At 32.5% G+C, this 16629-nt stretch overlaps 1 protein-coding gene across 1 annotated transcript; it reads right to left on the bottom strand.

Moving 5' to 3' along the window:
* Window positions 1-715: 715 nt before the first annotated feature.
* LOC112028232 (lipoamide acyltransferase component of branched-chain alpha-keto acid dehydrogenase complex, mitochondrial) lies at window positions 716-8110 on the bottom strand. The gene is made up of 8 exons (XM_024060903.2): window positions 7619-8110; window positions 6648-6797; window positions 5879-6004; window positions 5152-5549; window positions 4459-4706; window positions 3498-3586; window positions 2447-2674; window positions 716-1114 (listed from the first exon to the last, which is right to left on the bottom strand). The coding sequence occupies exons 1-8, from the start codon at window positions 7781-7783 to the stop codon at window positions 1001-1003; spliced, it is 1518 nt and encodes a 505-aa protein (XP_023916671.1). The 5' UTR covers window positions 7784-8110; the 3' UTR covers window positions 716-1000.
* Window positions 8111-16629: the final 8519 nt, after the last annotated feature.

The following is a 16629-nucleotide window of genomic DNA, read 5'->3' as shown; positions in this document are numbered from 1 at the left end:
TCTTTTTAGAACATATTGTAAGTTATAGCTTTGATAGATGAAAAAATGACTACCTTCTAAACCATCTATAATATATTTGTTAGATTATAGTATGTGATCTATTTGCAATTTATTATTTTAAGACTACGAAACTGCTTCAGTTATTTTGAAACATACATAGTATATTAGAACTTTGAAAACACATATTACATCTTTTCCTTTACAGATCTATTGCTTTATAGAACTTATTAGAATTTTGGTTACTTATTAAGTTGTCAACTCACCCTTTTTTCCCCTCTAATTTCAGATTATGAAGAATAGCAAGTTTTGGAAGTTTTGATGTTGTGTTGTGAGCAGGAAAAGAAACTTAGTGATTTTGGGATAGGATGGTCTTCTAATAGTTTTATATTTATTAGTCAATTGGCATAATGTACATGAGGTTTGGATTTTGTTCCTATTAAATTATTAGAGATCTATTCATAAAGGAATTGCTGAGATATGTTAGATTTATTTGATATAATCTTTTTTGTGGATAAAATTTTAGTTGCTAAAAAAGGCCTTGCACACTTGTAGGGTTCTTACTTTATAAGCATGCGACAGTTTTCACATGCCTATCTTTATAGTTGGATTCGTGGCGTGACAATAACCCTATTCCTATATTATCATTTTTTAATTTTGGTAGCAATAGCCAGTATTAGACACAGTAAAATGCATCTGAGAGCTAAAGATAAAGGCATGGTCTCAAAATCTGGAATTTCATCACCTAAATGATCAAGCATTATTGATGCAATAGGACTGAAACAGTGTGTTTTGAACAAATTGCTTGGCTGCTTCTTCGTTTCAGATACAAACATCCGCTAGAACCAGCAACAATGTTAGCACAGTCGAATCCCAGCTTACCTCCTTTAGCAACAAATGCCATAGCAATAGATTTGTGTAGATCACTGTACATTTTGCCCTTATCCTCTCGACAAACAATCAAGATGGATCATCTTCTATTCTGGACATTTTTAAAGATCTCTCATTTCATATGCAACATCAACAGTTCCGGCTTTTCAATAAATTTTTTCCATTCACCGCAGAATCTTGCAACAGTTGCCCCATCCAAAACTCTATGATCGGCGCCTATATTAACCTGAGAAGGAAAATACCATGTCAGATTTGATAGATTAATTTCATCTATCACCAGATGACTCATTAGTCATTGCATATGAAGAACCAAGTAACAGTCACTAAACCTGAGAAGGAAAAGGATGCATACTATATCAAGGGTCCGTTTGGATACAGCTGAAAACTGAAAATTGAAATTGAAAACTGAAAAACACTGTAGCTAAATAATTTTTAAATGTGTGAATAGTATCATGAGACCCATATTTAATGAAAAAATTGCTGAAAAGTGAAAATTATGGATCCGTGAACAGTAAAATTTGGGTTGGAATGTCAAACTTTGCTGCTACTGTTTATTGAACAGTAACCGCAACAGTACATAAACAGTAAAAAAAGACTGAAACCCGTGAAAAAAAAAAAATGCTGAAACGCAAACGCGCGTTTCAGCTTTTCCGCCCAAGCCAAACAGTCTCCAAGTCTCTCTTTTGGTTATTTGTATCATCAATATATACATACTAGATATTGAATTACATGTTATTTAGCATTCCGGTAGGTTCAAAAACTGAATAACATTGGTCTTGTCTTTTTTTTTAGGTAAGTAATAACACGTTTTTTTCAAACCACACAGCTTATCTAAATAATCATGACAAATTTTGTTCAGTGAATGTTGAGTGCTGACCTTGTATTCTATCAAAAACTCATATTTACAAGGCCAGTGCCCACATTCAACGACCAAAATTCATTATAATAATCAACTGAAATTCACAAAACCAAGTCATAACATATGACAAGAAGGTATCGCGATCCCCTATGTACTATCATATAGCTAAATCTTCTTCTATTATTAAGCAGATGGTGTAAAGTATTTAGGAATAGGTGTGTCACATATGTATCTGCTGACACAAAATCACACGTGAGAGAGAGAGAGAGAGAGAGAGAGAGAGAGGTCTATTCCAATGCCTGACCACTAGCAAGACTGACAGTTAAGAAAGTACACTAGCTTAATTTGCAGCAGCATCCTAGTTAGGGCAAGGATCCTTAAAGCAACTTCTTCCAAAAACATCAAATCAAACACTTAAAACATCACTGCAAGAACAAACTAGCATTTTAGTCATTCTGCTGAAAAAGTATAAGGGGGGACAAATTGACTACCATGGCCCCTCCCTATCAAAGACTACTCCTTCCCTTTCAGCAAAATGACCAAAGCATTCAATTGAACCATGAGGTATATATGTTGAGTTTCATAATTAGATGTGTTTTGGATAAAAGTTTCTGCTTTTTTCTTTGGTGTGGTTTTTATTCTTATGGTATTATGATAACATTAGAGATATGAAACCAAGATAAATATATCATTGCTTACGGTCATGATTGATGCAGGATAAATATTTCCATCATCTGTAAATTGAGGAACTTTCTGAATTCGTCCAATTGCAATAATGGATACTTCAGGCAAGTTGAGGAGGGGTGAACCAAACTTTCCACCAATTGCCCCAATATTGCTTAATGTTATTGTTCCACCACATATATCCGCAGGATTAAGCTTGTTATCCAATGCCAATTGTTGTAACCTTGACAGTTCCTTTGTTATCTAAATGCAACAACAAACTTTATCACTAAAAAGAACATTTGGAAATATACACATCAAGAATTTATCAAGCATGAGAAAACGATTTGTTGTGAAAAAATAAAGATTGCGAGCACTAAGTCATTGTTATCTACACTTATATTCATTGGGCTGAAGCACTACATTTACAGATCAAATACAACCTATTGCAATGTTCTAGTATATTATAATATTCAAAGTTTCAAACTAGAAAATCATTTAGTCAAAGTAAGTAATGTCCTAGCAGCAGTAGAATGGCAGTGCTTGACATGGCAGCCAAAGCAACTGCGAGGCAGATTGCCTTTGTTGCCTTTTGCAACACATCATGTAAGTTAAAGCCCTAGATGCGGCACATCATCAATTGATTGGTTGCCCATGAATTCAAGCAATGAGACAAATTACTATGAGTACAGGGTGGAGAGGCAAAGAGATTATATGTTCAATCAAGAGGCAGGTGTACAACCCAGCCCCATATAGCTGGGAAAGCAATCAATTGATCCATCTGGTAAATACAAAATGATCAAAATTTCTATCTATATGAATATATATATATATATATATATAAAGAGAGAGAGAGAGAGAGAGAGAGAGAAACTGAAAAGATATGATCATGGAAGAAATAGAAAAAATGCAAGATAAAGAGGTTATATTGAAAAGGGAATTTGATAAATGCCTCTTCCCAAAAAGAAACCTTTTTTTTGTGCATCTTGGAGAAACAGACGAGTGCTGGAAGAAATCAACTTCACACTTCCATGATGTAGAATAGTATTTATATGTATGCATCAAATTAAGAATCCATATTACTGACCTCCAAGATCGAAAGTGACTGAACATTCTTTATGTTTGGTACAACTAGACCAGATGGAGTAGCCATTGCAATTCCAATATTGTGAGAACCTATAATAATCAATAAGTCCAAAAATTGTATTAAACATTGAAAAAGGCCAATATGATAGACAAAAACTTATGAGATCATGGCAGCCTGACAATGATTAACACAGCCCCAGAAACCAATTAGTTGCTTACAACTATAAAAACTACACTTCCACAAAGATCCTAACCGGCCACATCAACTAATTTTTTGAATGAAACTCATTCGTATGACCTCTAGACATGTTCATATATACCCTTTGAAACTAAATCATTTCAATTTGTTTTGTAGCAATCAAGGAGAGTCCCTAGAAATATTAACTATAAATGTAGTACTCTTGTTTGTGAATGGCATTCTGAACACATTTTCACTTTCCCATGTCCATGTCAGTCACCAATTTAGACATTCAAATAGGTTTGGAAAATTTGATAATAAGTTAGAGAATTATAACATCTCTAATTTATTGCCTAATCTGACACCCCTACTTTATTATATATTCTACATCCACAGTTTTAGCCACAAAGATAAACAAACTTAATTACACATAAATGTCTCAATTCACAAAACACATATATGCATGTCAAAGAATAAAACAATGAAAATAGATGACAAGTGCCTGATCGAATTGATCAGGTCACGTAGGATAAGGTTCAAGTCTACCGGTCTGTTAGGATATCCTACATCCACAAAATCTTGTGACAGAACACTCTGATCAAATACCATAATGACCGAGAATATGAAGCAACAAATAAAATGGCATTTACTCACTGATAAAAACAGATCAAATCAGCACAAATGGCAGATGATGTGAATCATGTGATGCATATAGAAGTCCATTTTTATTAACTTAATAAGCATATTGGCTTATCAAAAACAGTTAAAATAGGAAGTCTACTACCTTTAAGGATGACTTCAAGTAACTCCTCATTGAAGCAACTATTCATTAAGGGATACTTGCTCAATGCCATTGAAAGCGACTTTATCAGTGTTGGAAGGAAAGTGTGCTTAACATCTGGATCGGAATTAGTATTTTGAAATGATGATTTAAGTTCCACCAATGCATCACAATTTATCTCGTCTACATAATGAAAATGTGGGACTTTTGCAGCCATGGACATTGATTTTACCATTTTTCGCTGGAAACCCCTGAAAGACCAAAAATGTAAGTAACTTGCCTAAAACTCTAACTCTCTCATATTTAGACCACTTATAAAATATTTTACACGAATTAATTACGTTACATAAATAAATAAAGAACGTATCATCAAAAAACAAGCTAGAAGGATTTGTGGGCACAATAATATTGCTACTAAGTTAAATCTTATATTAGATAAGTCACTTTAATCTTGCATTTGCATGGAAATAATTTTTATGAAGCCAATGAAACCACGGGCACAGGCCAAACCATCCAAAGTATTGGCTTAATGGAAAAAGGTCAGCAACATCATGGTCAATGGCAACTCTATAGTATTGAAACTGTCAAGTTCATCTTGGTTTTGTCCATCTCATGAATTATATGGCAGAGAATTCCATTAAAAAAAGATAAAAAATAGAAGAGGGTGTCTAGGTTCATCTTTTTATCCAAGTTTACCTCAGCAAAACTGTCTTATCTTCATAGCTCCGTAGAACTTCACCTGAAGGATGTGGATGATCCTCTTCTCCTCCAAGAAACTGCCTTCTTGAATCAGAAGTCAAGGAGGCAGATGGATCTTTAATGCTTCCTTTCTGGAAAGCATATTGAAGGACATCTTCTTTTAATATCCTGCCATCTTTACCAGTTCCCTTGACATCGTTTAGATCTACACCATGTTGCTTTGCAAGGTTCCGGACAGCAGGTGTGGATAGTACTCCGCATATGTCATTTTTAGTTAGCTCTGAATCGCAAGGCTTTATATTTTTTAGACCCTCTTGTGTTGGAGTTGGGTTTTCTGAAACATGGGATGAAACCTGTGCTTCCTCAACAAAAATCTTTAAAAGAGTTTCTCCAACCTGCAATTTGTGTAGCAAAAAAGCTTAAATTGTATTTTAGTATGAAATCAAAGTAGATGAAAGACAAAGCTGATCCAGGTTCTGATAAATCCTATACTTTTTTAGCCCTTTGATGTTTCTAAAACTTAAGTAGGCCTACTTAATATTCTTAAAAGAAACCAAAAATCAAAACCATGGTTTTTGAATGATGCCAACTTCCCTATGCTGTCTCTAACAGCCACTCAGAAAACTGGAACTACATACTTGACAATCATAATGGTGAATCATAAGTCACGTATAGTTGAGAATAAAACATGCTCACTTTTCTAAAGTGATTTGAGTATTCTCACCTTTACAATGTCACTAGGAACGTAGAGAATTTGAGCAACTTTCCCTTTGTAACGACTTGTTATTTCTATGGTTGCTTTGTCACTTTGAACTTCACAAATTGGTTGAAACTCTTCAATTTGATCCCCCTATCAGAGTAATCAGATTAACAATTATTTCCACCGGCTTAATCAAAACAAAAGTCAGGGTATAATGGAATATGTATAGATAAACAGCCCGAAAACAGTTGATTTGCATTGGTCTACGAGTCTATCCCATTTCGTTAACAGTGCAGAACATGAGGGACTTCATAATTCAGGCAAAAGAAGCCATAAATTATCCAGGAAACCACGGTAAGAAAAAGTTCAAACCAAAGCATATCAAAATCAATGCTAAAGCTTAAGCCAAAACCAATATCTGATAATAGATAGTATTCTCGATGATACATGTTTGACAAACCAAAGACAAATCTTGGCAAACAAAACTCAAACCAAAAACAACAAAGAACTTTACATCTATAAGCATCCTGAAATACACAAATATACTACTGAGAATTTGGAAATAAGGGAAGAGAGCATCGATTATCAAAAAAGGGAGGAGAGCATCATAGTTTCAAACAAGGAATACAATGAAAAAGCCATCAGCCATTGACAATTACAACCAATCATTGAGCTGACATCAAGAAATAAATATAAAGACTTAAGCAAAACAAAAAAAACATGAAGAAGAAGAAGAAGAAGAAGCTAATAAATGTAAAGACATAAACACAAACAATTAGCTTCGTTTACTCACCTCCTGCACAAACCATTTAAGAAGTTCACATTCAGCAATGCCTTCACCAGTTTGTGCTAACGGTACATCAACTATCCCACCCACTGGAAGATCTGCTACAGCGTGACTTGAAAAGAAACTTCTATTCACAGCAATATATGGAACATTGAACTACAAAATGGAAAAGATCTGTATTTACAAGCAAGTTCTACATTATTATGCTTTTAAAACAAGAAAGCCGTATTGACAAGATCAATAGAATTGATGACAACTAATGTACACACGCCCACTACAAAACACCTAGTAAACCAGACAATTCATAGGACTGACCCATGGATTGGTCATCAGTCATTTGGATGGAAATCGAATCAACAAATTAGAATGCTTTGCTCATTTGTATTTATAGAGCTACTCAATTATAATTCATCCAAGAAGTGTTGTGCTAATCAAAAACATGGTCATGATCACTTAAGGTATTGAGAAAGGGTCCAATAAAGTCAATGAGGAACTAGTTCATCCTCAAATTTTCCTACATATAGTTAAAATGAGATAAAGAAATCCATTGCCATTCACAATACAACCATGAGAAATCGTGACTAGTAAACCTAAGAAAGAAAAATTAGAGTAACTTCATTACTCACAACAATGACTTTTAATCAAATTAGTATAACTCTTTTTTTTTTTTTTCTTTCCTTAATTGGTACTCAAATTTTGTTCACGAAACTATAGACGTTACAAGTTGCGATCGGTGCAACATGACTTTTATTCGATACTGACACCACTTTTATTGCACAATAATCAAACATTCCAACCTCAGTATTAGTTGTGACAAACTAGACTTGTTGATATATGTTTCATGGTAATTATAGAAATGTTAATTAAACTCTATATGAAAACTATAATAAATAAATAAATAACGATTTGACTTGAACATTAAGCTAAAAACGACGACGCACCGAGATAACAAAATGCAAGTAGAACAGGGGACTCACATGAAGAATACTACTATGACTACCAGCAGACCGAAACGACGCCGAAGCTTGGGCTGTGTTCGGGTTCGGGTTTGGAGCAGCTTGGGAGGTGTACGGACATAGGAACCGCCGAACGGAGCTGAAAGACCTCTTCTGCAAAATCAAAATCGTCCGACCAATCATCATATTCTGAGACTTTGATGAGTGTTTAAACTCCTTACCAATTACCGTAATATAAGTAAACCTCTTTGTCTTTGTCTCTCTCTCTAGTTTCTTGTTGAAACTAAACACTAATAACTGCTAAGATATTTTCTCTTAAAAAAAAAAAAAAAAAACTACTAAGATAAAGATAGATTGGTCCTAAAATAAAAATTAAAAAATTAAAAATTAAGAATTAAAAAAAAAAAAAAAAGAAGAAGAAGAAGAAGATAGATCGGTCCTAATCCTATGATCCTATCCTCCTAGTCTAATCAAGTCCAGCTCTGCATTTTTCTGGTTTGTCTCTCAGCGTTTGCATTGGGAGGAGTAACAACGAACAATCAGTTTTTTATTTTATTTTATTTTGAAGATTAAAGAATAATATTAATCCTACCACGTGGAAATCGGTGCATTAATTGATAAAAAATTCGAAAAATGAAAAAAACTGTCTTAAAATTTAATAATTTTTTCAATTCTTTATTTAAAAAAATTTAAAATGATTTACTATGCTTAAGGACATATATTAATAAAATTCATCAACAAAAAGTTTCTTGTTGTAGATTAAGGAATTCCGACTTCAATATTTCATTGTTATGACTTATTAATGATAATAAACAATTATTATAAAATCGTAAAATCAAATCTTAATGTGTTTATATTTTTTTTTTACAAACAAAAAAAAATGTTAAATTGTATAGTTGATGCTAATATTTGTAATTTGTTGCCAAATTATTTTTATACTTTAAAATGTTTTATAGAATTCTTACCGTTATTTGATAGACGAAAAAGATTGAATAAACATAATTTATGCAAAGAACTTGTCTAAACCCATGGTTTTTCTTCTATTAAGCAGTCTTATTTTTGTGTTAACCATTGCTTATGGGAAAAAAAAAAATCATGTATTTGAGATTTTTTTTTTAAATAATGCAATTTGTAAAACTGCTTTGCTTGTAGGGCGTAGGGGGGAGGGGGAAAGGGTCGAGATTCAAGTTTTTAGAGATGAGCTCATACATATATACTTAGATTAAGTTAGAATAGAATTTTATCTAAGAGCAAAATATATATATATATATATATTGAGCAATCACTTTTTCTTGACAAACAGAATTGGCAAAAATAACATTTGTTGACCAACATCCTATTAATTCTAATTTTTCATTTCATATACACCTACTAGTAACAATCAAGACAAATGTTTAGGTTCCATAACAAAAATAAAAAAGATAAATGTTTAGGTACCACACAAAACTTAACCAAGTTTTTTTTTTCACCCTTTAACTTTACTTATTTAGCTTATGTAAAACTTTTTAATACTTAAATTTTTTTTTCCATATAAATTTTTTTTTTTAAATCTCAATAAACCAATGAAAATAAGTTCTATAAGGACTCAATTTAAATTGGACCCAAAATAGGAATAGGTTTTTAGCCCAACAAGCCCGAACAATAAATTTATAAAGAGTGAGTGAAAGAACTGGTTCTATTCTTTAGGAAAGATCATATAGGTACTGAGTAAGGAACTTTTAATACGAACAAATTGGGAAAATTTTCCTTTGGCCTGGTTTTTGAGGTCTTTAGGGTGTTTTCTTCTTAATTGACAATGCTCTCAATCTTTCGTCCCCCTTCTTTTGAGTCCCTTTTTCTTCTTGTATATAACGATCCTCATATCATTTTCACCATACACGTGTAGGTTAGATTCTAGGAACTCCTTCCCGTCCCATCCAACACCTCCTAGAATCTTCAATTAGTAGCCATAAGGCTGCTTAATTACTGTTCAGGTATCAACTCCACATTAATGCGGCCAGAGAGTTAGCTGGAAAGTATTTAATGTGGAGGTAATAGCTTTAGAAGATATTTGTTATCTCCCTTTGCTCCTCCCTTATCCCCCATTCGTCTCTTAATTATAATACAACCTTGTGGGGTATCCAGAATAATAAGATAATTGAATTTATTTCGGACCCTTATGTTCGAGGTGGATTTATCCTTAAACGTATTTTGGACTATCACATACAATTTATATTTCTTTTTCTTGTACTATTCCCATTGTGTTCCTGTTTGCAATTCTCGGATGGACTAACGTCCTCAGGCTGGGCCATTAGACCATAGGCCCATTTTTTACGATCTTAATAATATTTTTTTGGATAACTGGCCCCACAAGTTCTCTCAAACACAAAGAGAATTTCATAATATTACTTTTTGACCTTTTTTCTTATGGAACAAAATTTAAGTTTAGTTTCTTAAAAGGCTTTGAATTTAATTGAATATATATATATATATAATACCTAAATAACTACACTAGTTTCCTATCAATTTTCGTGTTAATCTATGTGGGCTTTTTCCTCCGTTTGGACCCAATTCAAGGAGTTGTGCCATTATTTTGGGTCTATGGGGATATCCATTGGATTGGTCCCCCGCCTCTGGGCTGTCAGTAGACCAGCCCAGTTTATGATCCCGGCCCGTGTTAAAGTTACTCCATATATGGGTCAAACTTTTTTAGAAAGAAATTGGTCCATTTTGTCCTGGTAAAGTTTCAAAACTGATAAATCAAATTAAAAAGCCCATCTTTGATGTAAATAAGCAAACGTGTTCCATCAAATCACCACCATATGATTCAAGGCCAAAAGTACGGTTGTGAGAGGAAGAGAGAAGGCTCTACCCTTCGGGTATGGTTCATGGTAGCCCTTTTTTCTTCTTTTCTTTTTTTGTGCAATAGAGGGTGAAGCATAAATGTGTTGAATTCATTGAACAATCCCACTGACACTCTCACCCAGACCATTAGTTGTATTATTCTTTTTTTTCTTCCTCTTCTTTTTTGGCAATAAGTAGACTGTGGGAGAAAAAAAAAACGGAGTTTGAATTACAAATATGTGATATAAAAAATGATATAATTATCACATTACCATCACTTGAACAGTTGAATCTCAGTATTTTTTTTTTTTTCAATAAATAAGTTTTGGTATCAAGAAGAGAGGGAACGACAGATCCGAATTGGTGATTTTTGCATGATTAAACATGGTTCTCATATGAAAATGCTACTTCCCATACTTTTTGACATTATGTTGTTACTTGGCAATTTATAGCGTTAATTTAATTATAGAGCAATTAATTCATCTTTCTACTATAAGATAGTTCGTAGGGTTGTAAACAAGTTAAGATAAGAATTAAAAGTTCATGATTAGTTAATTTAATTTTATTTCAAACATGAGTCAAGTTTGAGCTCATCACTACACTATATTACATGTTTAAATTTGGTAAATTTTCTTGTCGAACAAGGTCCAACTTGTTCACAAACTATTTGATATTCCCATATATGGTAAATACTACCGCTAAAAGTTTTTATGCCTTCACAAATCTATGCTATTATATATTTAATAACTAAATTTTATTCAAATTTTATTATTTAAATTAATAGATAGAATTAATTTTGTTTATAAACTTAAAAAAAATTAGATTCATCAACCTTATTTTGTTAAGAATTATATCTAACTTTTACTACCAAATGAACAGTATTATATATGAACTAATTTTTAAACTGGCACAATTCAATTGAGTCTATTTAAGTATATCTTATACACGTACACATAAAACATAGTATATATATATATATATATATAAATCAACCCTCATACTCACAAGTCACGAGATAGTAACTCCTACTACTGCAAATGCACCACCTTGTTCACGAATACATTATTACAATGAGTTTAACTCGTTTAATAATCAAGTTTAAATCTAGGTTTAAAGCCTAATTTTGAGCCGCATTAGGGATTGGTTATTCTCTTTTAGATTTATATGGATATAGTAGGCTAGTAGCTACTAAGGTGCACGCCACTTAAAAAAAAATGCACCACCTTATTCACGAATACGTTATTACATATGAGTTTAGTTTGTTTAATAATCGATTTTTTTTTTTTTTTTTTTTGAATCTAGGTTTAGAACCTAATTTTGAGCAGCATTAAGGTTGATTATTTTCTTTTAGATTTATAGGGATATAGTAGTCGAGTAGCTACTAAAGTGCCACCCAAAAAAAACAAGACACATTAGATAGTAGGGTCACCAATGCCAACGACAAGAGATGTGCACGTTTGTGGTGATCAATGGATCCATCAATGCTTGTGATTTGTAACTTCATATTATTAATTTATTGTTACCTCTCAACGTACAAAAGTTCCTGACGTATTGGTTTGTGTTTCTCCACTAATGGTTAATGCAAGGAGATTTAAGCAACCCCTTTTTCATTCCTCTTTAATCCTTCATGTCCTCTTATGGAAAATTAGTGTTGTTCAGGCTTTTCCCATGAGATATATGGCTTGGAGCAATTTGTTCTTATCATCTTTCTACAAAGTGGTGAAAGTTTAGGTTAATGTCAAGTCACTCACATGTATATGCTTCCTGAAAATCACTTCTTCACATGATAATCTTACCCACTTCTTATAATCAGCCAGATATCAAAATTTGGTTTACTCACTTTTTAAAAATGCACTTTTCAAAATTTGGTTTACTCACTTCTTATAATCTTACCCACTTTTATCTACTTTTGGCAAATAATCAACCCAATTCAATGCACAGCAATAAACTTGAATTAGCTTGGATTAGCACTTCAATTCTTGGAATTTTTTAACTTATTTGTTTATTTGTAACTTTTCATAGGCTCCCTTTTTGAGATCAATTATAATTTTGTCAACTTTTAACAAAAAAGTTTATCCAAACACACTAATCATCATTTTCATGCATTTTCAGAGGGTTTCTGATCAAATGTGAACCCTTCTATCGCCTAACATTGGATGCACTTATAAGACAAAACCAAGATAGTCTTCTTTTCTTAGTCACTAGATTACATCGAACAATAAGATCATAAGATTTTGACCTAAAGAAAAAAACAAAACCAAAAAAATCACGAAAATTGATGATGATGATAAAGATTTTACCCTTTTTTTCTCAATCTCATTATGAAGATTGATTCTTGCTTTTTCCTTTATCATTTTCATTTCTTCATTATTATTTTTCCTAATTCAGATGAACTTTACAACTGTTGGGTCAATCTAATGATGGAAAAATAGGATTTCCAAAGATTATGCATCGTGGGTACGTAGGATTAATCTTAGTTCATTTCCAGAACTGAGTTTTCAAATGATAATAACCGAAATCTATTAAAGATGCTTAATGGAGGGGCTGTCTGATGTGTTATTGTTATGTTAGGTATTTGAAAAGACTAAACGGAAGTAGGTGTATAGATCACTCAATTATGAGAATGAAAATCCAAAGGGATCGTAATATTTGTCTATCCAATTTTATCAATGTATGTGGTTGCATATAGTTGATATATACATACTCAGTTTGACTAATTATTAAAAAAAAAAATACATACTCAATTTGCCTAAATCCTGACTAAAAATGAATAAATAAATAAATTGACAGTGTATTGATGGTTATATTGAAAGCTTGCAAATGTGTTAAAACACAATATTTGTATAGACCCCCAATTAAAATTATGGCTCGGTTGATTTTACTCTAATTTATCTAAGTGCGAAAAGAAGAGTAAATGAAACGCAAACAACCGATACTACTCTAATGCATAAACATGAACAACCAATAATAAAGGTAAAGCACAAGAGTAAGGGAAGAGAGAATGTAAATACAAAATAACACGTCAATGTGTTATCGAAGAGGAAACTGAAAAATTCAGCGAAAAACCTCTCCGCCACCCTCCAAGCAGTAATCGATCCATTAGATAATCAGTTGGGATACATGAGTTAGCAAGAGGCCCTCCAAACCTAATATACCCGATGTACCTAAGCCCTCCAAACTCCTACTCCAACAAAACTTTTCGGAACTATGTCTTGTCTAGCTTTCTGGATCCTGCAATACACCCGATTGCATCCACCAAGCCTCACCAACTTCTTTTGGCAAATCCCTAAAACTTCTCAAGCTCCAAAACACTCTCTACACTCTGAATAGGTGTGGGTTGTGTTTTGGTACAAATCTCCTCTCAAGGTATAACAATGAGAGAGGAAAGAAGAAGAGGCTACAATAATTTCTCACCAAGGATGAATAGCTCTCTCTCTAAAAGATGGTTGTGTGTGTTGTAGAAAACCTATCAAGAGTTTTTCTCTCTAAATGACCTCATGTACAATTTCTGTGGGTAATGAGGGTTTATATAATATGGGTGAAAAGTAAAAAAGTCACACATTAAAATCCTCCAAGCAGAGAGTTTCACGACTATCTCGCATGAAAGTCTTACTCGCGAGACACTTGCGAAAACGACAACATGGTACGACTCTTCAGCTTCCAGTCATGTGCTCCTCACATGCCTTTTTCGTAGAAACCCTTCTCACAACCTTCTCGCGAGCTAGTCGCAAAATGCACTGTTCTTCAATTAAGTTTGAGTCTTCACCAACTTAATACTAAATCTAATACAATAAAATCCCACAAAATACAAGGAACAAAATTAAAACAATTACAACACTTTTTGTCATGGAATAAAATCAACATAAAAATATAGTTGTAAATCACAACTTTACAATCTCCTCATTTGGCTATTCCGTAACAAAACACCCTATAACAGACTCTAGACTTAAACGTGAGTTTGCGAACAATGGCAAAACTCACTCACACCTAAATCTAGAAGCTGTGAAGCACTTGGAACATATATACCTATAACTTGAAACACTTGCACAAAACACATTAAACCCTCAAGGTAAATCAAGTGATAAAATGACAAGTATAATATAACAAGTAAATTGCGATCAAGTAAACATGATGTGAAACATATGAATAACTTGATCAAACACAAAACAGTCCTATGGAAATTACCACAATGATCATATAGCAAAACAAATAATCATCTGAACATGCAACCAATAAAGCCAATGGCATAAAGATAAAAGCATGTCCAACACAAAAGCATGATGCGATGAGAGCAATAAAACATATCAAAACACCATAAAGCAACAAAAAAACAAGCATAAAGTAAATCAAGATTTTCTCAAAAAATAATATCTTCTCCCCCTTGGTATATGCATCTCCCCTATGGCTTTCTCCCCCTATGAATGTGCACGAGGTAGAATTTCTCCCCCTAAAAATGTGCATATGAGTCATATAGAAATGACGATACTCTCCCCCTTTTTGTCACGAATAGACAAATGAATCAAGAGGAATGAGGGAAAGAAAAGAAAATATGAACAAGGATAAAAGATGATGCATATGGGGTGCAAGATGAATGAGAAAATGAAGTTTAAACATAAGACAAAAACATAAATAAATAAAAAATGCTACAAAACATAAAGTAAACATGACATGCTAAGAATGTTGGAACATGATATAGACCTAGGCATGACAAAGACACAAGAACATGTTATATGTGCTAAAAGGTCTAAAAAGACTTAACTAGCATAAGTGAATGCAAAAACATGTCAAGTGTTCAAATGTGTGTAGCAAAGGTGCATCTAGTGTGCATGTGAGATGCATGACCAATGCATGAATAAGCACTCACGGGGCAAGATGTATAAAACATACAACCAATGATTAAAACATAATAAACATGAATAATTATGGTGATCCTTAAAATTTGGTACTCGTCAGAGTCCAAAACAATGAGAAAATTTCATTTGAGCATTTTATCAAACACTTAAAGTGCACACACTATACATGTATGATAAATAATGCAAGAACATATGAAAATCTTGCCTAAATACATGTTATTTTTGCCACAAGGGGCGAACTTCCAAAACAAAGTTGTAAATCACAACTTTACATATATATATATATATAAGGAACTATTTATCAAAAAATATATATATGAAGAACCATTGAGCACTCAAACAGACATTTAAAAGCAAGTTTTCCCGAACTTAACTTAAAAAATATAGATGGGTCTAACTAGGAGTGACATATGGACACGGAATTACTTGGCACAAAATTTAGTATAAATGGCAATGTACAGCTTAATACAATTTGTGATCTAAGCTATATATATATATATATATATATAAGAGTTTCAACCTATAGTGTCCGCTTCTAATAATAGCTATTTATCATCAAACCAAGACACCAATTTGTTTTTTATGTAGGCAAAAATTAAACTTCAGATCTCTTATTTAACTATCAGATACTTTATTAGTTGAACTAACTGGAACCAGCCTTAAGATAATAATTTTAAGTGACGCATTTTTTTAAATATTTGAATAGAAATTTAAATAAATACTATAAAAAATTGAAGTTTAAAAGTTGTACTTTGAAAAGATAGATCTCAATCCTCTCCATTTCAAGGCCATGATTTAGATTTAGCCACCTCATTTAACTCTAGTTTAATTTAACTGCACATTTAAAAATTTTAAAGCTAAAATGCAAAATTCATTTTCTAAGTTTTACCAAAATTCATTTCAATTCTCTAAACTTACTTTCGTTTATTTCAGTCCTCTAAGTTTCAACTTTATTCAATTAAGAAATTTTCATCGATCAACTTCCATTAAATTTTTTTTTCTTAAAATTCTAGAAAATATTTTTCAATCATTAATTGGACTGTTTAATTTAAAAATTGTGAACAATTAACTACAATATTTAACAAAAGTTAACGAAGAGACCTTAATTGAATAAGCTTGAAATTTAGAGAACCGAAACAAATAAAAGTAAAGTTAAATGACTGAAATAATTGATGAAATATAGATGATAAGTTTTGCATTTTAGCCAAAATTAAATGAGTTGGCAAAATCTAGGCTTTTGATTTATTTTCAACTTCAAATGATTGCTATTGAAATTGATTCTTTCCATTTCAAAGTGTGATGTAGAGGATTCAAATCCTGAAAAGATATAGTTTGACAAAGTTTTACCAAACTGCA

This window comes from Quercus suber, unplaced genomic scaffold (assembly GCF_002906115.3).
Source record: "Quercus suber isolate HL8 unplaced genomic scaffold, Cork oak 2.0 scaffold_4, whole genome shotgun sequence".
Lineage (NCBI taxonomy): Eukaryota > Viridiplantae > Streptophyta > Magnoliopsida > Fagales > Fagaceae > Quercus > Quercus suber.
This window is presented reverse-complemented; position numbering and strand designations above follow the sequence as displayed.